The sequence below is a fragment of the Megascapheus bottae genome, chromosome 4, assembly GCF_031878675.1.
Source record: "Megascapheus bottae isolate mThoBot1 chromosome 4, mThoBot2.hap1, whole genome shotgun sequence".
Classification (NCBI taxonomy): Eukaryota; Metazoa; Chordata; class Mammalia; order Rodentia; family Geomyidae; genus Megascapheus; species Megascapheus bottae.
Genome location: NC_143512.1, coordinates 3859300 through 3881580, shown reverse-complemented (window position 1 = coordinate 3881580; position 22281 = coordinate 3859300). Strand labels below are relative to the sequence as shown.

Genomic DNA, 22281 nt, shown 5'->3' with positions numbered 1-22281 from the left:
TTAATGATTTTATCCTTAAGGAGTGATACAAAGTGATTTCCATTTCACGTGTCATTTTTATTGAATCCAGCTTGCTCAGTGTCACTTTATCCCTCTGTCCATCCTTCTCCTCCATCTCCTCATTCCTTCAAGTTACCTGTTTCCATTTTCACATATGTACATAGATACTTACATGCTCTCCCACCCTTCCTCTCGCCCTTCCTCTGCCTCCTTCTCCTAGACCTCCTCATCCCCCCCACCCGTGGCAGGACACCCCTGTTAGTAGAGGACCAGCCCTGCCTGGTGATTGCTGAGTGGCCAGGGGTTGGGGGGTTGGGATTTAAATTCTGCAGCAACACATGGGCTGGAGCTTGAGGATGAGCTTTCCAGTGCAGAATGGATGCTGTGCAGATGGAGAGAATGGAGCTGGAGTGTGCTTGATGATGGACAGAAGTTTGAGACACAGAAAATGTTGGTGAAGAGAGGAAGGAAAGAGACATAGGGATTCTCAGCCTCAGAAATGAGGGTCAAGGCTGAAGTATCCCAGCCATTGTGCCTCACACCTGTAATCCTAGATACCCAGGGGGCTGAGAACTGAGGATCACAGTTTGAAGCCAACCCTTGCAGACAAATCTGAGAGGCTCTTCTCCCCAATTAGCCAGCAAAAAAGCCAGAAGTAGAGCTGTGGCTCAAGCAGATTTGACCAAAAAAGCCAAGCAAGAGCATGAGGTCCTGAGTTCAAGCCCCCGTACCAGCACATGCACATGCGTGCTCCCGCCCCCCAGTTAAAGTGTGTATAGTGCTTCATACTTGCTCAGCAAGCAGTTATAGACTGGTGAGGAAGCTGAAACTCATAGAGAGGGGTGAATAGATGCCCCTCTGGGGGGGCAACAGAATGTGAGGGTGGGTTTGGGGAGAAGAGCTTCAGGATGGGAGGGCGGAGCAGGCTGAGTGGATTTGACATTAGGAGGTAGAGGTTGAGAACCCGCAGTCCCTTGACTGACCAGACATCTTGGTCAAGCCCATTTCTTTCTGGGCCTCAGTTTCCTCACCTGGAGGAGGATAAAAATACACCTGCCCTCCCCCCCTGCCTCCCCTCCCCCCCCTCCCCCCCCCCCCCCCCCGCAAGGTGGCTCGCCTATAATCCTAGCTACCCTGGAGACTGAGATGAGGATTGTGGTTCAAAGCCAGCCTGGTCACTAAAGACTGTGAGACTCTTATCTCCAATTATCACTAGAAAATGGGAAGTGGTGCTGTGGCTCAAGGGTAGGGCAGTAGCTTTGAGCTGAAGAGCTCAGGGACAGTGCCCAGGTACAGAGTTCAAGCCCCATGACCCACCAAAAACCAATACCCCCCCCCAATAATAATACTGGCCAGGAATTTGGTCTACTAGTAGAGTGCTTGCCTAGCATGCACAAAGACCTGGGTTCAATTCTTCGGTACTACATACATAGAAAAGCCAGAAGTGGTGCTGAGGCTCAAGTGATAGAGTGCTAGTCCAGGAAAGCCCAAGAACAGTGCTCAGGCCCTGAGTTCAAGCCCCAGAACTGGCAAAAAAAAAAATATTACTGGGCTGAATTGGGGATTTGCACATGTGATTGCAGATACTCAGGAGGTAGAGATCAGAAGACAGAGTTTCAAGGCCAGCCAGCCCAGACAGGAAGCTAGCATGAGAGCCATCACAACAAATAATCCAGGCATGGTCAAAGGCATTTGTCATGCTTGTTACTTGAGAGGCTATAGGTAGAAGGATGGCAACCAGAGCGGGCAGCTCAAGCAGAAACAAGAGGCCCATACTTGAAAAATAAAGCAAAAATAGATCTAGAGGTGTGGCTCAAGTCATGGAGCATCTGTGAGGCCTGAGTTCAAATCCTAGCACTAAAATAATAATAATAATGAGGATAATCTTGTACCTCATACAGTGAGCTAGGCCAACATGAAAAGCTCTGACAAGTTCACCATGGTGACCGCTTGCTGCAGCCACCACAGAGAGATGCCAGGGCCTTCTCTGGCAGTTAAACCCCCACAGCCTGAGGGTGGGGGGGGTCTTCTGTGCCCCCGGGAGAAGCAGCAGCTTGTTGAGAGACCTGGTGGTGGTGGAGCTGGTGGTGATGGTTGTAGGAAGGGCTGCAGCCTGCTTAGGCCATCATTATCATTCCTCTTGCATTTTTTTTTCCCTCCTGGGTTATTTATTTTTCTGTGGGGAAGGAATGCGGGGAATTTACCACGGGGCTGGCTACTAGACAGCAGCTTCTTCTTTAGGAAAGGAGCCTGGCCACTGCACAAGCCCCATGGGTGTGTGCCTCTGTCGGAGGTTTCTGACAGCTCCTCGGGGCAGTGAGGCTGCTTATCTTGTTCCTCGGAGCATTCAAGAACTGTCATTCCTTGGAACGCCTCCTCATTTCTCTCTTTCAAGACCTGGGGCGAAGGGCCATCCTCTCTCTCCAGGAAGCCTTCTGATTGCTTCATCTGCATTTATTTCTCTCTCAGCTTCTAAGTGCCAGGAGTGACACCTTATAGAACATTCTACCTCTCCGATGAGGTTTCCTCTCCCTCGGCCCCCACAAACTTACTGTTCCCTCCTGGATCTCCTCACTTCCTCTAGGAACCACCCTCAAAATGTCTCATCTAGAATCTACTGATGAGAGATCTACTAGTGAATAGGCAAGGAAGGATATTTGCTAGGTTGTGGGTAGAACCCCTAATATAGTCCTGGCTGGTGGGCAATGTGAACTGTGGGTATGGCCTAGCTGCCAGTCAAAGCCCTGGGTCAGTTCCCTCTTTCCCCTGCCTCTGCTTTACCAGACACCATCTTCTGCCAGTGTGGGGAATTCAGGAATTTGACCAGACCTGGCCTCTTTTGCTCTCTCCTTTGAGACCCACTCTACCCTGAGGCCTCTAGGCCAGGTGGAGCCAGAGAGGAGCACAGATCAAGGAGTCTGGATAAGTTCTTTTTTTTTTTTTTTTTTTTTGCTGGTCCTGGCCTTGAGCTCAGGGCCTGAGCACTGTCCTTAGGCTTTCTCAAGGCCAGAGCTCTACCACTTGAACCTCAGCATCACTGGGATCTTTCAACTTCTGGCTTTTTTCTATGTATGTGATACTGAGGAATCGAACCCAGGTCTTTGTGCATGCTAGGCAAGCACTCCACCAGTAGGCCAAACTCCTGGTCTCTGGATAAGTTCTTGAGGAGACAGTTGGGTCAAATCTAGAAGGGTAGGGGTGGAGTGAGGGGAGCTTTCTGGAAGGAAAAGTACTCCAGGTTTGAGTCTGTTGAGTCTGCCTTGCTCCAACTCTCTTCGGCCAACTTTGAGACCTGGGATGAGTAAGCTGTTGTCAGTGGCTTGTTGCACTCCTCTCTAAAATGGCCTTCCGAGAACTTCCTTTGTGCATTTCTGGGAGATTAGAAGAAAGATGTGTGAGCTCTTTATTTGCAACATCCGGTGTGCCCAAGGCACTGGCTATTGTCAGATTCCTGGATGACCTGCTGAGGAAGACTAAAGCAGTCGAGCCCTGCTCTCAAGCCTCTTGCTATGGGGAAATGGCTTATAGAAGATCTAGACCTGATTTCAATGAAGTGAAACCTGGGAGGAGGGGGGATGGCAGCAGGGGCATGTGATCCAGCTGGGCCACACTAGGTGTGAATCCCAGCCCTGCCTCTGATGGTCCATGCCACCTTGCCTCCATCCCACTTGGAGCCAGTTTCCTCTCTCCTGTGGAGATGGAGTGGGTGATGGCCGCCTCTTGTGTGGTGCTGACATGTGCCGAGCCTTCCCTGAAGGGCCACTGTTGCTAAAATGAATATTATATTGAATGATGCAGATAAAACATGGGTGGATCAGAAAAGTTTCTTTCTTTTCTTTTTCTTTTCTTTCTTTCTTTTTTTTTTTTTGGCCCATCCTGGGGCTTGAACTCAGGTCCTGAGCACTGTCCTTGGCTAGAGCTCTACCACTTGAGCCACAGCACCATTTCTGGCTTTTTTCTATGTATGTGGTACCGAGGATTCGAACCCCGGTCTTCATGCATGCTAGGCAAGCACTCTACCACCAGACCAGGTTCCCGGCCCCAAATTTCTATTTTACTTGGGGGTGGGCAGGAGGGGATATGGGGGTCTGAACTCACGGTCTCACACTTGTTAGGCACACCCTTTATGGTTCAGAGAGAATCTTAGCAACTTTGCCCAGGCCAGCTCTGGACCTTGATCCTCCTACTTCTGTAATCCCAAGTAGTTGCAATGACAGATGTGCATACCATATCCCACGGCTTTGTGGACCGCTTTTTGGAGGAGAGTGTATCATTGGAGCCAGGTTGGAAGTTAGGGGATGAGGACTAGAGACAGAGATTCTCAGTGGAGAGCACATTACCAGGAACGTACCAGTGGAGTGGAACATTCCAGGCTGCAGTAGGAACAGTGGCCCACTGAGCTTCTCCACTACTGCCAGGAATGCAGAGATTTGCAGGCCTAGATGTGGAAGGCTCTGAATGCTAGCATGAGGCAGACTCTACTCCATCCTTAGGTCCAGAATTTTGAGCAGGAGAGAAAGCGGAGTGGAACTGGGAGGGAGGATGGTGGATCTAGCTGCGTGGGGTGGGTTGATTGGCGGGGGAGAGACTTGGGGGTGGAGAGGCCATTTAAAAGGCTGTTGCAAAATCGGTTTTCCTGATAAAGAGCTAGGCTGAGTCATCAGTGGAGGAGAGAAGTCATATCCAGCTCTGAGTGCTCTTGCTGTCGAGGTGGGATTTTCCTCTTTTGTCAGCCAGGCAGTTGGCTTGCCTTTCCCCTGAGGCTTTGAGAACGAAGCCCGAAGCCTCCGGCAGCGGTGGCAGGAGCATCCTGGGAAGGGAAGGTACGCTGCCCGGAGGAACCTGCCGAGTGGAGTGAGTAGGGTGCTTGTGGAGTTGGGGCGGGGGGGGGGGGGCATGTAGCATCCTTTGGCTGCAGAGTTTTCCCTCTGGACATTCAAGGGAAAGTCATATGGTGACTTCTGTTAGTGGCAGGCTGAAGCTTGCCTGGGGGCTACCCCGTTCTTGTGTACCCCAAGTCTGTGGCTTCCCACCTCTGCATGGATTGTTCTGCAGGGAGGAGATGCTGTAGTCTGTGAGCCTCAGGCAGGCTGCACCCATAGGACTCTTCGCGCATGTGTGTGTGTGTGTGTTGCAAGTAGAGCTGGCAAGGTACCCAGGCCATTACTCAGGCTTCCCCTCTTCCTGCCCCAGCAAGGCCAGAGGTTGTGCAGAGGCCAGGCACTGGCTCCTTCCTGGCCCCCCAGGGGGCCAGTGTACCCAGTCTGTTTATCCATCCTGTTGCCAGGACTCCAGCCAGCCACAATGGGCTGCCTCTGGTTCCCTGTGCACCTCACTCCACCAGGGCCAGGACTCGCCCATTGACGGCAGCCCTACGAAGAAGCATTTCCTTCAATTCACCTAGTCCTGACCTTCTACAGCCTCCATTCCCCAGACACCACCCCCCTCCCTCTTTGGGGTTCTGCATCCAGACATGCCTCTTCATGAGCAGAACAGGCAACTGCCCACACAGGGTGGTGGGGATGGAGAAAAGGGCTGTCCCTGCCTGAGGAAAAAAATGAGAATGGGGGAAATCTCCTAATCCCCAGTTTCATCATCTTTTTACTCCTCTAATCTCTTATGCCCTATTAGTCACTTCTACCTTAGTAAGAATGAGTTCACCAGCTCTTGTTCTGAGAGGAGGAAAGGAGAGAAAGCATGAGTTGTTGGGGCAGCTGAGGGGAATTGGTCAGGGGATGGGAACTCTGGGGTCTCTTGTTATCCTGGTCTAGAAGGTAGCCGTGAAGTTTGAATCCCAGCTCTGCTGCTCACAGAGCTATGCCTGGCTTCCTTCTATGGAACGAGAGAAGTAACAGTATTGGGGGCGGGGAGGAAGAAAGGATGAACAAGGGTCTGAGGATGAAGCACACGGCTGGGCACGCAGACTGGCTGGTCTTCGCCTCCCTTCCCCCAGATTTGTTTGTGCAGGGTGGCAAACATGGTCGGCATTGTTGCCTGGGTCTGGTCCAAGCCTCCTGCCAAATTCCTTTCCTGTGGAGTCACTGCCCACTGGGGGCGGGGGGGCTCTCTGGGGAAGGAGAGCTCACCCCTACCCCTTTCCACCCTCATGTTCCCAGGGCAAGGCTGGGTTGGGAGGGGGCAGCTTCCAAGTTCACAGAGGTGGGAGCATTGCTTATCCGTGTATTCCCCGGCTGTGAGTGAAGCCAGGCAAGGGTCAGCAGACCTGGATCCTGGCCACTCCCTGTGACCTTTTCCTCTCTGAGCCTCCAGGGCCAGCTTATCTCTGAGGGCCCTTCACAGTGCCCTTTCAGGGTTTTTAAACTCATGGCCTTTAGCCAGCTTGGGGATGAGGTGGAGGCAGGAAAGTAAGGAGAAAAGCAGCTACACAGAGTTCTGGAAGATTGAGCCACTAGAGGATTTTTCCATGAGCCTCAGGCTGTGGGAAGCTGCCATCCAAGAGCCTGGCGCCCTCTGCAGGGAAGGAGAGCACACACACACACACACACACACACACACACACACACACACACACACACACACACACACACACACACACACACACACACACACACACACACACACACACCCCACTCCGCTAAGCTCTGTGAGGTTGAGGAACTCACTTTCCTCTCTGGGCCTTGTCTCATCACTAACACTTTTGTACCTTATAGGATTTTTGTGGGCATTAATAGTCAGTGTGAAGTGTAAGCATAGTTGTGCCCCCAAATACCCAGTCAACGTTAGGTACAATCGACACCAGTGTGCTGTCAGATTTGAAACACTGTTGGGACTTGGTTTGTCTCCTGAATGTGATTTCTATCTGGGAATCCTGGCAGAGTTGTAAGACGAGAAGGAGAGAGCTATTCTGTGTGACAACCAGAGCAGAATCCTGTCAAGAAGTGGAAGCTGAAGGTGAAGATGTAGCTCAAGTGGTACAGCACCAGCCTTGAACTTTTTCCACCCGACTGAGCATTCGAGGCCCTGAGTTCAAGTCCCAATTCTAGTGCACACACAGAGGAAAAGTGAAGTTGATGAAAGTACAGTGAACCTTGTAGTAGAGGAACAAATGCTAGTGGGGAAGTTGTGAGGTCGTATTGGTGAGCGTGTAAATAGAGGCTTGCACGGAGGCTGGGGTTTTGTAGGATGAAAGAAGATCAATGTGTGAGAAATAATGCACCTACTACCAGGTGAATGTAACTGTTACCCCTCTATACATTACCCCAACAACAGAAAAATTTTAAAAAAAAGAAGTGGGGAAGGGGGCCGGGAGTGCGGCCTAGTGGTAGGGTGTTTACCTAGCATGCATGAAGCCCTGGGTTCGATTCCTTGGTACCACATACACACACACACACAAAAAAAAAACCCAAGTGGTGCTGTGGCTCAAGTGGTAGAGTGCTAGCCTTGAGAAAACTCAGTTTCTGAGTTCAAATCCCTGGACTGGCAAAAAAAAAAAAGTCGGGGAGGAGATTGGGTCCAGTGAAGACTACCTCTAAGATTCTGGCCTTCTGTGGTCTAGACATGCTTCTCCATAACTAGGTGGCTTTCTGGACCAGGACCTGTGCTGAGGGTATTTGCTTAGCTTGGATCCCTTCCAGGGAGCAGAGTGGGGTCACCAGCCACCAGCTCTTCCCAGGGCTCTGGGCTTGATGTCCATGAACCCTTAGTAGTCTGTGACCTGGGCACCAAGTGTTCCCCCACTTCTCATGTCAGGAGGTGCGGTAGTATACCGGAGTCACACAGCTAAGGTGTCAGTTTCAGTGCAAGCCGGGGGACCTAATTTGAAGCAGAGCAGAAAAAGGCACACTGGGAGCTGGGAGCCCCTCAGGACCTCCTGTGTGTCTGGCTACCTGGACTGAGGCTCCCTCGAGGAAGCAGCCTGGCCACCCCCAAACTCCTTAGATGGAGTGGCCTGATCAGTAGAGGTGTGCTACCAGGTGGCAGCAGGTGAGGCTAGGTATATGCTGTCACTGTTTCTAGCCTGTGAGGAAAACCAGGCCCTGGGAAGGGAGGGAAGGAGGGAGGGAGGGAGGGAGGGAAGGCCCTTTATGAGCCTCTCTGCAGAGTCCACTGGAAGAGATCAGTGGCTCTCTCTCTGAGCTATCTCTGGCCCTCAGTTTTCCCATGTGTAAAGTGCATGGCAGTGAAAGGTCTCCTCTGTACAGACCCTTCTGGCTCTGAGAGTCCAGGAATGCTGAGCCTGGCTGGCAGCGTGCCCAAAAGACTGACCAAGCACGTCACCATCCTTGCTAATGAAAGCAAGGCAAGGTAGGAGGAAGGCTGAGGTCAGGGTCGATTCCTCAAGAACTAATTAGCTTCCCGCAGGGCGGGCAGGGAAGGGAGAAGAGAGAGGAATTTTTCTCAGCCACTGACTAAGCTTGAGACTCTGGTCACAGGCTGATTTCCTCCAGCTGCCAATCAATTCAATCCTTCATGCACCCCTTCATTCGCTGTTTAGCAAGCACAAATTGAGCACTGACTGTGTACAGCAGGGCACTCTACTTAGAAAGAGAGATGCCTGCCCTCAGGGAACTTAATAGGAGGCTGGTCCCTGATTTTAATGCCCAGACTGAACTCAGAGCACCCCCAAACTCTCCCCTACTGCTGCTCCCTAAAGAGGTCTTGAACTGAGACTGAGGATTGCTTTTACCTAGTCTTTCTCTGTGTGATCTTGGGACAGTTACTTTAAGAGCCTCTGGGCTTGTCAGCAGAAGTGTTCCCTTCTGCTAAACAGGGATGTGTGACGCTCGTTGAGCTCGTATGAGCATTCAGGGAAAGGACACAGTGTTCCAGGGCAGTCAGTGCTGAAATTAGCCCAACCTAGTACTTTCAAGTATGGAAATGTGTGGATTTTAACAAGATTATTTCGCTGAAAATGGCAAGAACTTCAGCTCTTCAAATTCAGATGCCAGGGATGGAGGGATGTTTTTCACTTTACATCTTTTCTTATGTTTGCATATATATATATATATATATATATATGCAAACATAAATAAAAGTGGATGTATTACCTATTTTAAGAAGAAGGGTGCTGATAGTTCTCTATAAAAATCAAAGCAACTTGTTTGTTAAACTTGTCATTTAAATTATGATGGAAAAATCAACATTAATAAATTCTTAAGGGCCGGGAGTTTAGCCTAGTGGCTAAAGTGCTTGCCTAGCATGCACGAAGCCCCGGGTTCGATTCCTCGGTACCACATACATACAAAAAAGCTGGAAATGGTGCTGAGGCTCAAGTGGTAGAGCTCTAGCCTTGAGAAAGTCCACGGACAGTGCTCAGGCCCTGAGCTCAAGCCCAGGACTGGCAAAAAAAATAAATAAATAAATTCTTAAAAAAAAAAAAAGCAAAGCAAAACCCAGGCGCAGTGACTCATGCCTGTAATCCTGACTACTCAGGAGGCTGAGAACTGAGGATCAAGCTTCAAAGTCCATGAGACTCTTATCTCCAATTAATCAGGAGAAAACCAGAAGAGGCACTGTGGCTCAAGGGGTAGGGTGGTAGCCTTGAGCTGAAGAGCTCAGGGACAGCGCCCAGGCCCAGAGTTCAAGTCCACAACCGACAAAAAAAAAAAAATCAAAGCAAATTATTATCCCGTGAGTTTAAAAGTACAAAGAATCTTAAGAAAGGCTCAGAGAAAATGTTGGGGCGAGGGGCAGGGAGGCAGGAGCATAGCCCTAGTGGTAGAGTGCTTGCCTAGCATGAATGAAGCTGGGTTCCATTCCTCAGTACCACATACACAGAAAAAAACTAGAAGTGGTAAAACTGTAGCCTTGAGAAGGCCCAAGGACAATGCCAAGTTCAAGCCCCAGAACTGGTGGAAGGAAGGAAGGAAGGAAGGAAAGAAGAAAGGAGAGCTGGGTTTAGTGATATACAAGTTAAGCCAGGTGAACAGATCAATAATCAATGATCTATAGAAAGAAGATCATTTTAGTGGGATGACATTACTTTTGGCCAGCTCCAGGGCTTGAACTCAGGGCCTGAGCACTGAACACTGTCCTTGAGCTTTTTTTTTTCCTTTATTAAATAATTTATTAACGTTGATTTTTATATCATATTTCAAATGTCATGTTTAACAAGTATTCAAAAAAGGAATCTCAATATACAATCACTGGCACATAGATTTTAGAACATAGTTGAAATTAATCTGAGGATTTGTATGTCATAGATACATATTAATATATGTAATAAAATGTTATGTCTACAGAGTATATAGCCCATCATACAACCTTGGGCTTTTTTAAGGCTGGCCACTTGAGCCTCAGCACCACTTCTGGCTTTTTCCATGTATGTGGTACCAAGGAATTGCTAGCCAAGCATGCTACCACTAGATGTAACTCCCAGCCGCCAGGGAGATGACATTTAAGCTGAGACTTGAGCAGGGAGAGGGAGCCAGCCTGGAATGCCATCTGGGAAAAGATGTTTTTATGCATTGCCAGTTCAAAGGTCCTGGGACAGGACCATACTTGGCATTGTCAAAGGACAGAGAGAAAGCTAGTACGGCAGAGCCTAGCAAGACAAGAGAGGGCTGGAGGGAGCTGAGTGAGAGATGCAGTGGGGCCTGAAGTGTTAAGTTGAGGGGCTCAGTTTGGTGAGGTTCCATATCAATATCTTTGAGGGGCAGTCGGAGGGAAGGGCTTCTAGGAAGGCTTCTCAGAGGTGGCAGCTGGGCTGTGAAGGGCGGGTCAAGAATCTCTGAGTTCAACATCAAATTTCAGAGGAAAGGGCCACGTGCCTGGAGGGTCTATGAACCCCTGTGACACCCCTTATTCCTGTTTGCCCACCTAATCTCTGTCCCTCCCTGCAGCATTGATCCGGAGCACTAGTGTCACCGAGCAGGACCTGAAAGAGGCCAAAGTTCGGAGCCAGCAGATCGCAGCCCAGCTCACCACCCCGCCCAGCTCCAGCTCCCGAGGGGTGCAGCTCTTCAACCGGCGCAGGCAGAGAGTGAACGAGTTCACCTTGGAGAGCCGAGGCCAGGGGGGCCGCAAGCCCAGCCAGGAGTCCCTCGGGGTGCACTGTGCCAGTCTCCCAGGCAATGCCCCAGCGCTGGGCCTGACTTCCACCTCCCCCCTAAAGCAAGGCCCCACGAGGCACCCCAACCCCCAGAGCCCCCACACTGGGCTTCCGGGCCCCAGCATGGAGGGGTACACGGAAGAGGACACTTTGCTGCGGCATCTGGAGAAGGTGGCCAGTGAGGAGGAGGAGGTGCCACTCGTGGTGTACTTAAAGGAGAATGCAGCCCTCCTGACAGCCAACGGGCTCCACCTGTCCCAGAGCCGCGAGGCCCAACCATCCTCTCCCAGTCCTCCCACAGCCGAGGCCCCGGGTCAGCCAGACATCAACCAGAACCTTTCCACCCCCAGGGCCACGCTCTCCCCGGCAGCCTCCAATAGCCACGGCGCGGATCTCAACCAGAACCTCCCGGCGCAGGGGGCCCCGCAGAGCCCACCCCAGAGTTCCCCCGAGACGCAGCACCCACAGAACGGCACGACGCCCGGTTCCAGCTCCAGCACCCTGTGTGCCGCCTCGCAGCCCCGGGCTCCGGTGGAGGAGGTGAGGTCCAGCCTTCTCCTCATCGATAAGGTGTCCGCGGCCCCCACGGCCACCAGCGCCTTCTCCAGGGAAGCCACCGCTGTCGCCAGCTCCGGGCCTGTCGCCCCAGATTGCGCGTCCAGCACGCCGGAACAGGAGCCATCGGGGCGCTCGGCTGCCACCACCCCCACCAAGGGGTTCAGTGAGGTCCACCTGACCCTGGCCAAGCCCCAGCCCGTGGTCAACAGGACGGCCAGGCCCTTTGGCATGCAGGCGTCAGTGGGCGGCAGCCAGGTGGAAAGGAGCCCCGTGATGGAGAGACGGTATTTTGGGGAGAAAACCCCAGCTCCCCAGGCCCCCACGTTGGCAGACAGGAGTCCCCGGCTGCAGAGATACCCCAAGTCCCCCAGCCCCATGGTGGAAAGGAGGCCGGTGGGGCAGAGAAGCCCCGCGGTGGAGAGACGACCCCTGGGGAGTTTCACCCCACCGCCCACCTACGCCGAGACCTTGTCTGCAGCCCCGATGGCCTCCCGGGTTAGGTCGCCCCCCTCTTATTCCGCCCTGTATCCCACTTCTGACCCCAAGGGCCAGGGTGTCCCCGCCAGCAAGACGGGCATCTTGGAGGAGTCGCTGGCCCGCAGGGGCAGCCGCAGATCCATGTTTACCTTTGTGGAGAAGCCCAAGGTGACCCCGAACCCGGACCTGCTGGACCTGGTGCAGACGGCCGATGAGAAGCGGAGGCAGAGGGACCAGGGGGAGGCAGGCGCCGACGACGAGCCCTTCGCCCTGGGGGCCGAGGCCTCCAACTTCCAGCAGGAGCCCCCCACGCGGGACAGGGCCAGCCCTGCGGCCGGGGAGGCGGCCCCCGAGTGGGCCTCGTGCCTCAAGTCCCCGCGCATCCAGGCCAAGCCGAAGCCCAAGCCCAGCCAGAACCTGTCGGAGGCCTCGGGCAAAGGAGCCGAGCTGTACGCGCGGCGCCAGTCGCGGATGGAGAAGTACGTGGTGGAGTCTTCGGGGCCGGCCGAGCTGGCCCGCTGCCCTTCCCCCACCATGTCCCTGCCCTCGTCCTGGAAATACTCCACCAGCGCCCCCGGGGGCTTCCGGGTGGCATCCCTGAGCCCAGCTCGGACCCCGCCCGCCTCCCTCTACCACGGCTACCTGCCCGAGAACGGCGTCCTGCGCCCCGAACCCACCAAGCAGCCGCCCTACCACATGCGGCCCTCGCTCTTCGTCCTCTCGCCCATCAAGGAACCTGCCAAGACCGCCGCCTCGCCTCGCTCGGCCTCGGCCCGAGCGGCCTCGTCTCGCACGGCCTCCCCGCGAGCCGCCTCCCCGGCCAAGCCCAACACCCTGGAGCTGGGGCCCAGCCTGGCCAGGGCCGGCCTCCCGCCCTCGCCGGCGCTGCCCCGGCCCGCGCGCTCCTCGCCGGGCCTCTACGCCGCCCCTGCTCAGGACGGCCTCCAGCCCGCTGCTGCCGTGAGCCCCACGTACAGCAGTGAGGTCTCCCCCGTGTCTCCTTCCAGGGCGTGGTCGCCTCGAGCCAAGCAGGCCCCCAGGCCCTCCTTCTCCACCCGGAACGCCGGGATCCAGGCTCAGGTGTGGAAGCCTTCCTTCTGCTTCAAGTAGCGCGGGGCCTTCGGGGACCTTCCCCCCTCTGCCTGTCCCTCCCCCCTTCTCCGAGGGGCTCCTGGAGAGCAGATGGGGCAGGAAATGGGCACAGGGCTGAATGAGGAGAATGGGGAGCTAGCTGTGTGACCCTGGGCGAGTTGCCTCCCCTCTCTGATCTGCTGTAGCGTCTTCCCCACGAGGGGCTTTGGATTTCATGTGTAGGTGGGGAGCAGGGTCGAGGAGCCAGAACTCCCTCCCAAGGCCTTGATGCAGCTGCACAGATGCCAATCTGATGCCAGCGTCTTGCTGGGGGAAGGCCTCCAGGGGTTGGGGGTCGGGTGGCGAGGGGGCGTTGGGAGCAGACAGAGCCTGCCGGTGCCTGTGGAATCTGCCAGCCCAGGGTCTTCCTTCTGGGCCCACGCTCCTAGTGGCTTCCCTCCTGTTGCTGGATTCTCAGCGCCAGGCTCCAGTCTCCTCCTCCTGTGCCCTTTGGATACTGTTTTCTCTTCACTGCTTCGGACAGCTTGCTTCACTCCATCTCTTCTCTCCTGGTCCTTCTGGATGCAGACGTGGCCCAGCGCCACTGTTCCTTTCTGCTCCTCTATCCACCTGCTCACCGGCCTCTCCAGGACCTGCGTCTGCTTAAGGAGACTTCAGGCCACAGCGCTGCTTCCACCTGGCTTGACCTCACTGCTCTGGGGTGGAGGGGAACCCAAGGGGTCCCTGAGAGAAGAAGGGGCCCGTAGAAAGCTGGAGAGATGCGATGTGCCGCTAGGAGAGGGCCCCATTAGTAGTGGTTTTGGCTTCTACTCCAGCCAAAATCTTCTTGACTAAAAAAGAAGTGTACTGAGCACAGGGGAACAGGCCCAGGGAAAGAGGAAGGGGAAGGGGGTGTTGGTCCCATGTAGAACTTCCATTTGTCATGTGGCTTTGGACAAGTCACTTTCCCACTGTGGACTTCGATCCTCTCATTTAGACAAAGGTTCTTCTCACTGAAGACTGAGAAGGCAGGCTGGGACTTCGGGAAAGAGGCCTTGTAAGTGATGGGCCAGGCCCCTGGGAAGAAAGGGAAAAGGGATGTGCTGTTGCCGAAGGGCAGACAGAGCTAAGTGTCTGTGAGGATAGCCTGCTGAGGCATGGGCGCAGCGAGCAGGAGGCCTGAGGCCAGCGGCGTGGACTCGAGACAGTGCAAGGGTGGAAAGGCTTGAGGCAGGACCCTGCAGCTCAGGGGACCCTAGAGTTTTGAGGAAAAATCTGAGACTTAGACCTGGATTCTGACAGACAGACAGACAGATTGTGGTATCTTTGGGCCTCAGTTTCCCCATTTGCACAGTGAGGTTGTTGAATCAGGTAGCCTCAGACCCACCCCCTAACCCCAGGGATGAAAAGACCTCCCTCCTTCCCCCTTCCCTGGAGTGGGGTGTAGGGAGGGGAGAGAACACAGAACAAGAGACAGGATGGAGATGGAAGCTTCCCAGGACTGGGGGGAGAAGACCACCCACTTCCTCTTTCCCAGCCCTATTTCTGGGCTCCCAGAGGGGTGAAGGGTGGTGGAGGTGGTGCCCATGCTGGGCTGAGCCTGCAGTTTTCGTGATCTCCCTGGGCCTGTCTCCATAGGAACAGGGGTGCCTTGTCAGTGAGCTCATTCCACACGGAGGAGGGGGGTGCGTGGGGGGCTGCGAGTGAGCTCAGCTTGTTCACACCAAGACCTGGCAGGGGCCAAGCCAGGACTTCTCCGGGGGCCTCACACCCCTGTGATCCTGAGGGGGGACCCCTGCAGTGGAAGAGCCCCCCTCCTCTGTCCTGCAGTTTCTCTAGCCAGGTTGAACTTTCCCTAAGTTGGTTTTCTCACCTGTTCGCAATACACTCTGCCTCAAATCTGCCTTGCTTCTTTCTTCCTCGCTGTCGCTGCCATGGTTCTGGGGTACCTTCCCTCCTCTCTGATTGGGGCCTGGAGGGGAGGGGGGCTGTATTTTCCTGTGCTGCTGTGTCTCTGAACCTGGGTGCTGTTTTAGAGGGGAGAATGACCCTCCTTCTTCCCCCAAGGTAGCCCTTGCCCCAGGGCACGTCACCTTCCTTCTTTTCCTTCCCCTGAAATAGGAACCCTGTGGCCTGGGTTAAACTGGGCCCTTCAGAAGTGGCACAGAACCGCCATTCACTCTCCAGTGCTGTCTGGCCCCTCCCCTCTATGATGGAAATTTCACAATTTCCTGCATTCATCACCCTGACTGCCGGGATCCTCAGAGCACCAAGCCTGGAGAAGAAAGAGCTGTCATATCTGCACCTCGTTCCCACATGACCTTGTGTGACCCTTTCCCACTCCTGGCCTCAGTTTCCCTTCTGTGTAATGACAGGATTGTAGGAGGACCTGGGAACTCCAGTTGGTTTCTGATAGGCCCATGGCTGCCTCTGCCTTGGGCTACTTTGGGGTCAAGGCTGGCTTGATAGAGTGCTACTTGTGAATTTTCACTTGTGGCATTTCCAGTTCAGTGCCTTGAGCCCTCCAGCAGAAAGCCAGCAATTCTGGTTTTTGTATTGTGTGCCCCTCTGCCTCCCCCACGCACACACACAACCCCAGACGCCGTTAGAATGAGGTCAGGCCTGGCCAGTCTTCAAAGGATGCTAGTGATGAACTCGCCACTTCCCCCCAACATTCCAACCCATTTCCTGGCCAGTTCATTTCACTGGCTTGGCGCAATTCTGTTGCTCCTACTTCTTGGATCCAGAAATCCCCTGTGAACAAAAGGCAGAGGGAAGCCTCTGGAGATTTTTTAGACAGTCCTAGTTCCCTCAGCCTCCTTTACTGACTGAAGTGCCCTCCTTTCTCAATGGTTGTGGTGCGGCTTGGCTTGTGGGTTCTTGTCCCCACATTCCAATTCTAGCTGGGCATTGGGACATGCCTAAGTCCTGACATGGCATTTGGCCCCAAGACTTGGGTCTTGGCCTCTAGCCCTTTCTGTCTGGCCTTGGAGCTGGGACTTCCCTCTAAGCATTTCTTTTTTTCTTTTTCTTTTTTTTTTTGCCAGCCCTGGGCTTGAGCTCAAGGCCTGAGCACTGTCCTTGGACTTTCTCAAGGCTAGAGCTCTACCACTTGAGCCTCAGCACTACTTCTGGCTTTTTTTGTATGTATGTGGTACCAAGGAATCGAACCCGGGTCTTCATGCATGCTAGGCAAGCACTTTAACCACTAGGCCAAACTCCTGCCCCCCCCCTAAGCATTTCATGCACAGTGATGTCTGCCTCTCATTGACCGCCTGAGCGCATTTCCTGGAATGCATCACAACCATACAGCAGAAGGGAGAGTCTCACATGAGATTTAACCTCCCTATTTGATAACCGGGAGCCTGGATGTCCCCCAAGAAGCTCTAAATGTCACTGTGATATTACCATTCCACACAAGTTCCCTCCTCAGACTGTTGCATTGCATTCTCCTTTAGGTTAAAGGGCTGTCATTCGGAATCTGGGTTCATTGGCAGCTGCCACATTCACTTTGGAGAACACATCCAATCTGCTTCTGCTCCCTTTTAATTGGGAGGAACTAGGCTGATTGGTTGAAAGGATGACAACTGCTGATTGGATGAAAGAATAGACCTTGGGGTTGGTTCTAGAAGTTGACTGAGTAGGAGATGGAGTGGACTACCTGTAGCTCAAGACTTGGAAGGATGGATGGAGGAATGGGGGGTGGGGGATGAGTGGATAGATGGATAGATGGTTGAGTGGATGGATAGATGGATGGATGGGTGGGTGGGTGGATGAATGAATGGATAAATGGATGGATGGATGGATGAGTAGATGAGTGGATGGATGGATGGATAAATGGATGGATGGATGAGTGGATAGATGGATGGATGGATGAGTGGTGATGAGCTTGATTCCACTGGGAATCCATGTAGACTACTTATTGGTGGCCAATGACTGGGTGCACAATTGGGTGGCTTAGGAGAAACAGGCTAGGCACAAATTTCCAAGTACTCCACTTCCAAACCAGTCTTCTTAAATATGGTGTAGGCTTTGAACCATGTATAGTGTCTCTCTCTCTCTCTCTCTCTCTCTCTCTCTCTCTCTCTCTCTCTCTCTCTCTCTCTCTCTCTCTCTCTCTCTCTCTGCCCCCCCCACATTTTCTGATGGTACAGACTACACCAAGCTGTTAGTACACCCATGAGCTTAATTTGCACATTAATGAAGATTCAGCAAAGGATGAGAATGAACCTTGTAGACTGAAAACTCCTTGAACAGGTATGAAACAGGTACTACTGTGCATAGCAAAGCAGTGCTTTTTAAAGGCAAACAGCTCACCACTCAGTCACATGAAGCCTCATTCAGCTGTGCATACAAGCTCAGCTACTCAGGAGACTGAAGCCTGAGGATCCAAGACCTAAGCATGGAGGTTTGAAGCCAGCCTGGGAAGGAAAGTCCACCCCCAAAAAAGCTAGAAAAGCTACGTTCCTTTCCTCCCTCTGCAAGAGAGGAAAGTGCTGGCCAGGGAAAAGTGACCCAATTGCCCTTTGTGCTTTGTTTTATACTAATGATCTGCCATTTAAATCACACCTCCAGCCTAGCTTTTTTGCTGATTAACTGGAGACGGAGCCTCATAGGCTTTCCTTCTCAGGCTGGCATCAAACCGCCATCTCCCACATCTCATCCTACTGAGTAGTTAGTATTGCAGGCATGAGCCTGCTGCCTCTGGTCCAACTTCCTTTTGTATTTCCTTCTGCCAGTGTGAACTTCCTCCCTGCTCAGGCACCTAAGTTTAAAAAAAAAAAAAACGGAGGAAGTGACAAAGGGTGAGTGAAAGGTTCTTCATTTTCATTTTTTGATATTTTGTCTGGATAATACAACTCCGTAGTTCAAAAAGTCAAGACATGAATAGAAAGTAAATGCCTCTAGAAAGCTTTGCTCCCACCAAGGGAGGCTCTGTGCCTTCTTCTCTCGTTTCCTAACAAGCAATGACTTCGGTTAGTTTCACATCTGTCTTTCCAAACTCGTCACGGTGGCCCCATGCAAAGAAAATGTGTTCTTTTGCCTGACAAGAAGAGTCCCGAAGACCAGGAGTGTGCCTAGTGGTAGAGTGCTCACCCAGCACGCACAAAGCCCTGGGTTCGATTCCTCTGTACCACAAACACAGAGAAAAAAAACCAAAAAACTGGAAGTGGTGCTGTGGCTCAAGTGCTCGCTTTGAGAAAGCCCAAGGGCAGTGCTCAGGCCCCGAGTGCAAGCCCCAGGGCTGGGTAGTAACATTAATAATCATAGTCTCAGGGCCCCCCTGCTTCGCAGCACCCCGGTCAGCCATCCGCCTCCTGTTGCACGCTGGTGGCACACCGCGGGCCTTCTAGGCTGACGGCTGCCACCTGGCTTCGGTCCCTTTGTTTTAAGCTGGCAGGAGGCCTGAACCCAGGGCCTCCCGCTCCCGCTGGCGTGGCACCCCGTGTTTCCTGCGGGCCTCGTCTGCGGAGGCCGGCCTGGAGCCGGGGCACTCCGCGCCCGGCGCCCCGCGCAGCGGGCACTGCGGGTCCCCGGGCGCCCAGCCCCGCACTAACGCCGCCGCCCTCTGCTCTCTTCCCAGGACCACCCGGAGAGCCGGCCCGCCTCCCCGCCCTGGACGCCGGCGGCGTCGCGGCCCCCCAGCAGCCTGGACGGCTGGGTGAGCCCGGGGCCGTGGGAGCCGAGCCGCGGGAGCAGCCTGGGCAGCCCGCCGCCGCCGCTGCCGCCGCCGCCGCCCCGATCCCCCTCGTGGAGCGAGCGCTCCGTGTCCCCGCTGCGCCCCGAGGCCGAGCCGCGCGCCCCCAGCCGCCAGCTCCAGGCGCTGCTGGCGCGGAACATCATCAACGCGGCCCGGCGCAAGAGCGCCTCCCCGCGGCCGGCGGGCGCCGAGAGCCTGCGGGCCTTCTCCCCGCCGCCGCCGCCGCCGCCGCCGCCGCCGCCGCCGCCGCCGCCGCCGCGCACGCGCTCCCCGCCGCCCGCGCGCTCCCCGCCGCCCGCGCGCTCCCCGCCGCCCGCGCGCCCCGCCCCGAGCCCCGCCCGCCCCGGCCTGGGCCTCGGCCCCGCGCGCGGCGCCCCCCGCCTCCCCGGGCCGCCGGGCCCCCCGCTCCGCACCGGTCCGCTCAGCCCGCAGCCCGCGTCGCCCAGGCCCTTCCCCTACCGCCGCTCGCCCACGGACTCCGACGTGTCCCTCGACTCCGAGGACTCCGGGCTTAAGTCGCCGGGCATCCTCGGGTACAACATCTGCCCCCGCGGGTGGACCGGCAGCCTGCGGCTCAAGCGCGGGAGCCTCCCCACCGAGGCCTCCTGCACCTCCTAAGCCTCCGGGGCCGAGCCGGAGCCGGAGGCCGGACACCGACGCCACCCCGGCATCCCCGGGGACCTGGCCCCCCTCGGAACGCCCCAGAGGAAAGCAGAGCTCCGGGGCTTGGGATGGCGAGGCGACCCAAGCTCGAGCCCTGGTCCTGGCTGGGTCCTGCAGCTGTGCAGGCCTGGGCAGGACCCTCAGCCCTTCCCGAATCCCACGCCCCTCTTTCTCATCTGGCCCAGACCATCTCCACCTTTTCCACTTCTATCACTGCACACAAGTGCCTGCAGGAGACAGCTGGGCGCTCGGTCCCTACACTTGCTGCATCCCCCGAGTTCTTCTCCTTCCCCCCCCCCCCCCCCCCCGGGCCCTGCTCTCTCCAGCCCGGCAAAGGAAGGGTGTGTTCAGAAGAACCTAGGCCAGGTCCCAGCCTCTCACCGAGGCTTGACTCCGGCTCCCTGGCACCAAGGCAGGAGCAGCTGTTTTCCATTCCTTCTCAGTGAGGTCTATTTTTACCAGATGACCTTTACAGAGATCTCCCAGGCCAGCTCAAGGTGCCCTGCCGGCCCCCCTGGGAGAGAAGGGGCCGTGCCACGCTGCCTCTGCCACCCCAACTCAGTGACCGGGGCATCATCTCCACACCCAGGACGGGGGATGAGTTTCCCAGCCTTAAATGTTAGGCCTCTGGCTCTTCTGTCTCTCTGGGCCTGTCCAGGGTAGGTTCTAGACTAAAACCTGAGCTGTGGGGGGAAGGGGATAGGGAAAAGAAGAGATACAGGGCTACCCAGTGGCCTTGCCCAATTGTTCCCACTTGGTGCTTGCTTGTTGGAAAACAGGGAAGCAAAAGAGTTACAGAAAATGAAATCTGGAGCCAGGATGCATGGAGGAGATCCGAGAAGGGTGTAGGGGGGGTCTGATGGTCTCTGGGGCCAACTGAAGACTCTTCTGGTCCTGAAATGCATCCTATCTATAGGAAGTGGGGTAGGGTGGGGGTGGAGGAGGAGGAGGTGGAAGGGCTTGAATTCAAGGCAGATAGGATTGGTTGGGGGGGGTGGGGAGGTGAGAAGTTAAGCCAGATTGGCCTGTGTTTCTGTCCACCTAGGAAGTTCCTTCTTCTTTAGCTTCAGCTTTCATCTCTGTGCCCGTGGTCACTGTCTTTTCCCAGTGCACTTTGGCCTCCAGAAGCCTAGCTATAGACCCTTGCCTGGCGCTTATTCCTCAGTGGCTGGGATTCCAATCCTTAGGACAGGTACCCAGAGAAATGTGGCTGAGCGTCGAGGTTTACAGAGTGCCCCTAGAGGTGGTATTGGGGTCAGAGTTGGGTGAGGATCTGAAATATTATGAAATATAGTGAAAGACTATTAGGATGTTGCAAAGGTGAAGGACTGAATTTTGGACTTAACTGCCTGTCAGGATAACACTAGACCTGGCCCTTCTGGGTAAGGCTCAGGAAAAGTTAGTGTCAGAATAGCACTGGTTGAGAGGAAGTGGGGTTGGTGATTTTGGAATAAAAAAGTGATCACAAAGGGTTCCTGAGGCCTAAGGATTGGGAACTCGAGCCCTGCTGGTGGGAATATGTGAGGTCACTCGACTCAGTTAATGATGAGTAACTGCATTTAACAAGGCCACTACTTGCTATAGAGTTCATTGTAGCAAGGGGGTCTGGGGCTAACTAAGGGTACCTCCCAGAGAAAGACACTGACATGGTGGCATAGGCTATCCACTTCTACCTGCATTTCCCCAAATAGCCAGCAGGAGGCAGACTTGGAAAGCTGCCACTCTGTCTCTGGCTGTTCTCTCTGCTTTCTTCCTCACCCTCTTCTCTAACCTACTAGAACTTGCTTGTGTCCTGCCTCTTGTCTCCAGTAGAATTCAGCTCAATAAATGCTTCCTGTACCTTATTCCTGTGTCTTCTTTCTTTCTTGTTTTTTTTTTTTTAAATATGAACTCATTTCTCCCCAAATATGAAACCGCCTCTGGAATCCTCTGGGTAGACAGAGATATGGAGGACACATGGCTGACACGTGGGCTGGTGACTTGGGAACATACATGAGGATAGAGAATAAGGGCAGGGGAAGGGGGGAGAAGCCATGATACCACAAAGGAAACCCAGGCACATCTCTCACTAGCTAGGTGGCCCTGGGTGAGCCCTCTAGGCCTTAGATCCCCCATCTGCATGATGGGAGAGTTGGTTAGGTCATGTCTCTGGGTGGCATTGTCACAGCCCTGTCACAGGGCCTGTCCCTGGGGTGGATAGCTAGATCCGGGCCCAGTCTCTGGGGCTGCTTCCTCCTGCCAAGGCAGGAAGAGGAGCCACAATACTGGAGTCTGAACAACCTGAGTGGGGCCAGGACTGAGACTGACCACTCCTCTTTTCCCCATGTGGCAGCCATTGCCCACAAAAGGGGGGTGAGGCTTGTGGCCCTTATCTGAAATAAGGGCAAGCCTGCCAATCCTCTCTAGAATCTCAGGGCCCACAGCGACTATGCAGAATAACCCAGGAGGGAGAAAGCTGAGCTCAGGGAATGCCAGAGCCAGCTATTGTCCCCAGTGCTTGTGAGGAAGGTGTCCTAGAACCCCGTGCATGGATTCACAGATGGGCGTTCCCCATCCTGGCCCCAGGGCTTCTGTGGTCTTGTGCCTGGGAATGGGTCTCAGTTCCACTAGAAATGCTCCCAAGCACAGTATCCAAAGGCCTGCTGGTGCTCCATCCTCAGTGCTTGTCCCAGGTGAAGCGCCTACCCCAACCTGCTTCTCCCCGGAGGAGCCACTGGTTCCTCAGCTTTCTTCAACCCCACTTTCAGTCCCTCTCCGGAGACCTAGGGATTCTCCAAGCATCTCCAGAAGCCTCCTCCTC

The 22281-nt window shown here is 54.6% G+C and overlaps 1 protein-coding gene across 6 annotated transcripts in view; it reads left to right on the top strand.

Moving 5' to 3' along the window:
• The window catches only part of Synpo (synaptopodin), a 41664-nt gene extending 22184 nt beyond the window's left edge, over positions 1–19480 (top strand). For 4 of the 6 annotated variants that reach the window (XM_090331218.1, XM_090331221.1, XM_090331220.1 and 1 more), the window contains 2 exons: positions 10803–13126; positions 18702–19480. In XM_090331218.1, coding sequence (XP_090187344.1) covers positions 10803–13126; positions 18702–19436 — 3059 coding nt within the window. In that variant the 3' untranslated portion in view covers positions 19437–19480. Of the gene's footprint in view, positions 1–4664; positions 4711–4778; positions 4855–10802; positions 13127–18701 lie in introns of those variants that run through there. The other 2 variants (XM_090331223.1, XM_090331222.1) reach the window with 2 other exon arrangements.
• The last annotated feature ends 2801 nt before the right edge of the window (positions 19481–22281 follow it).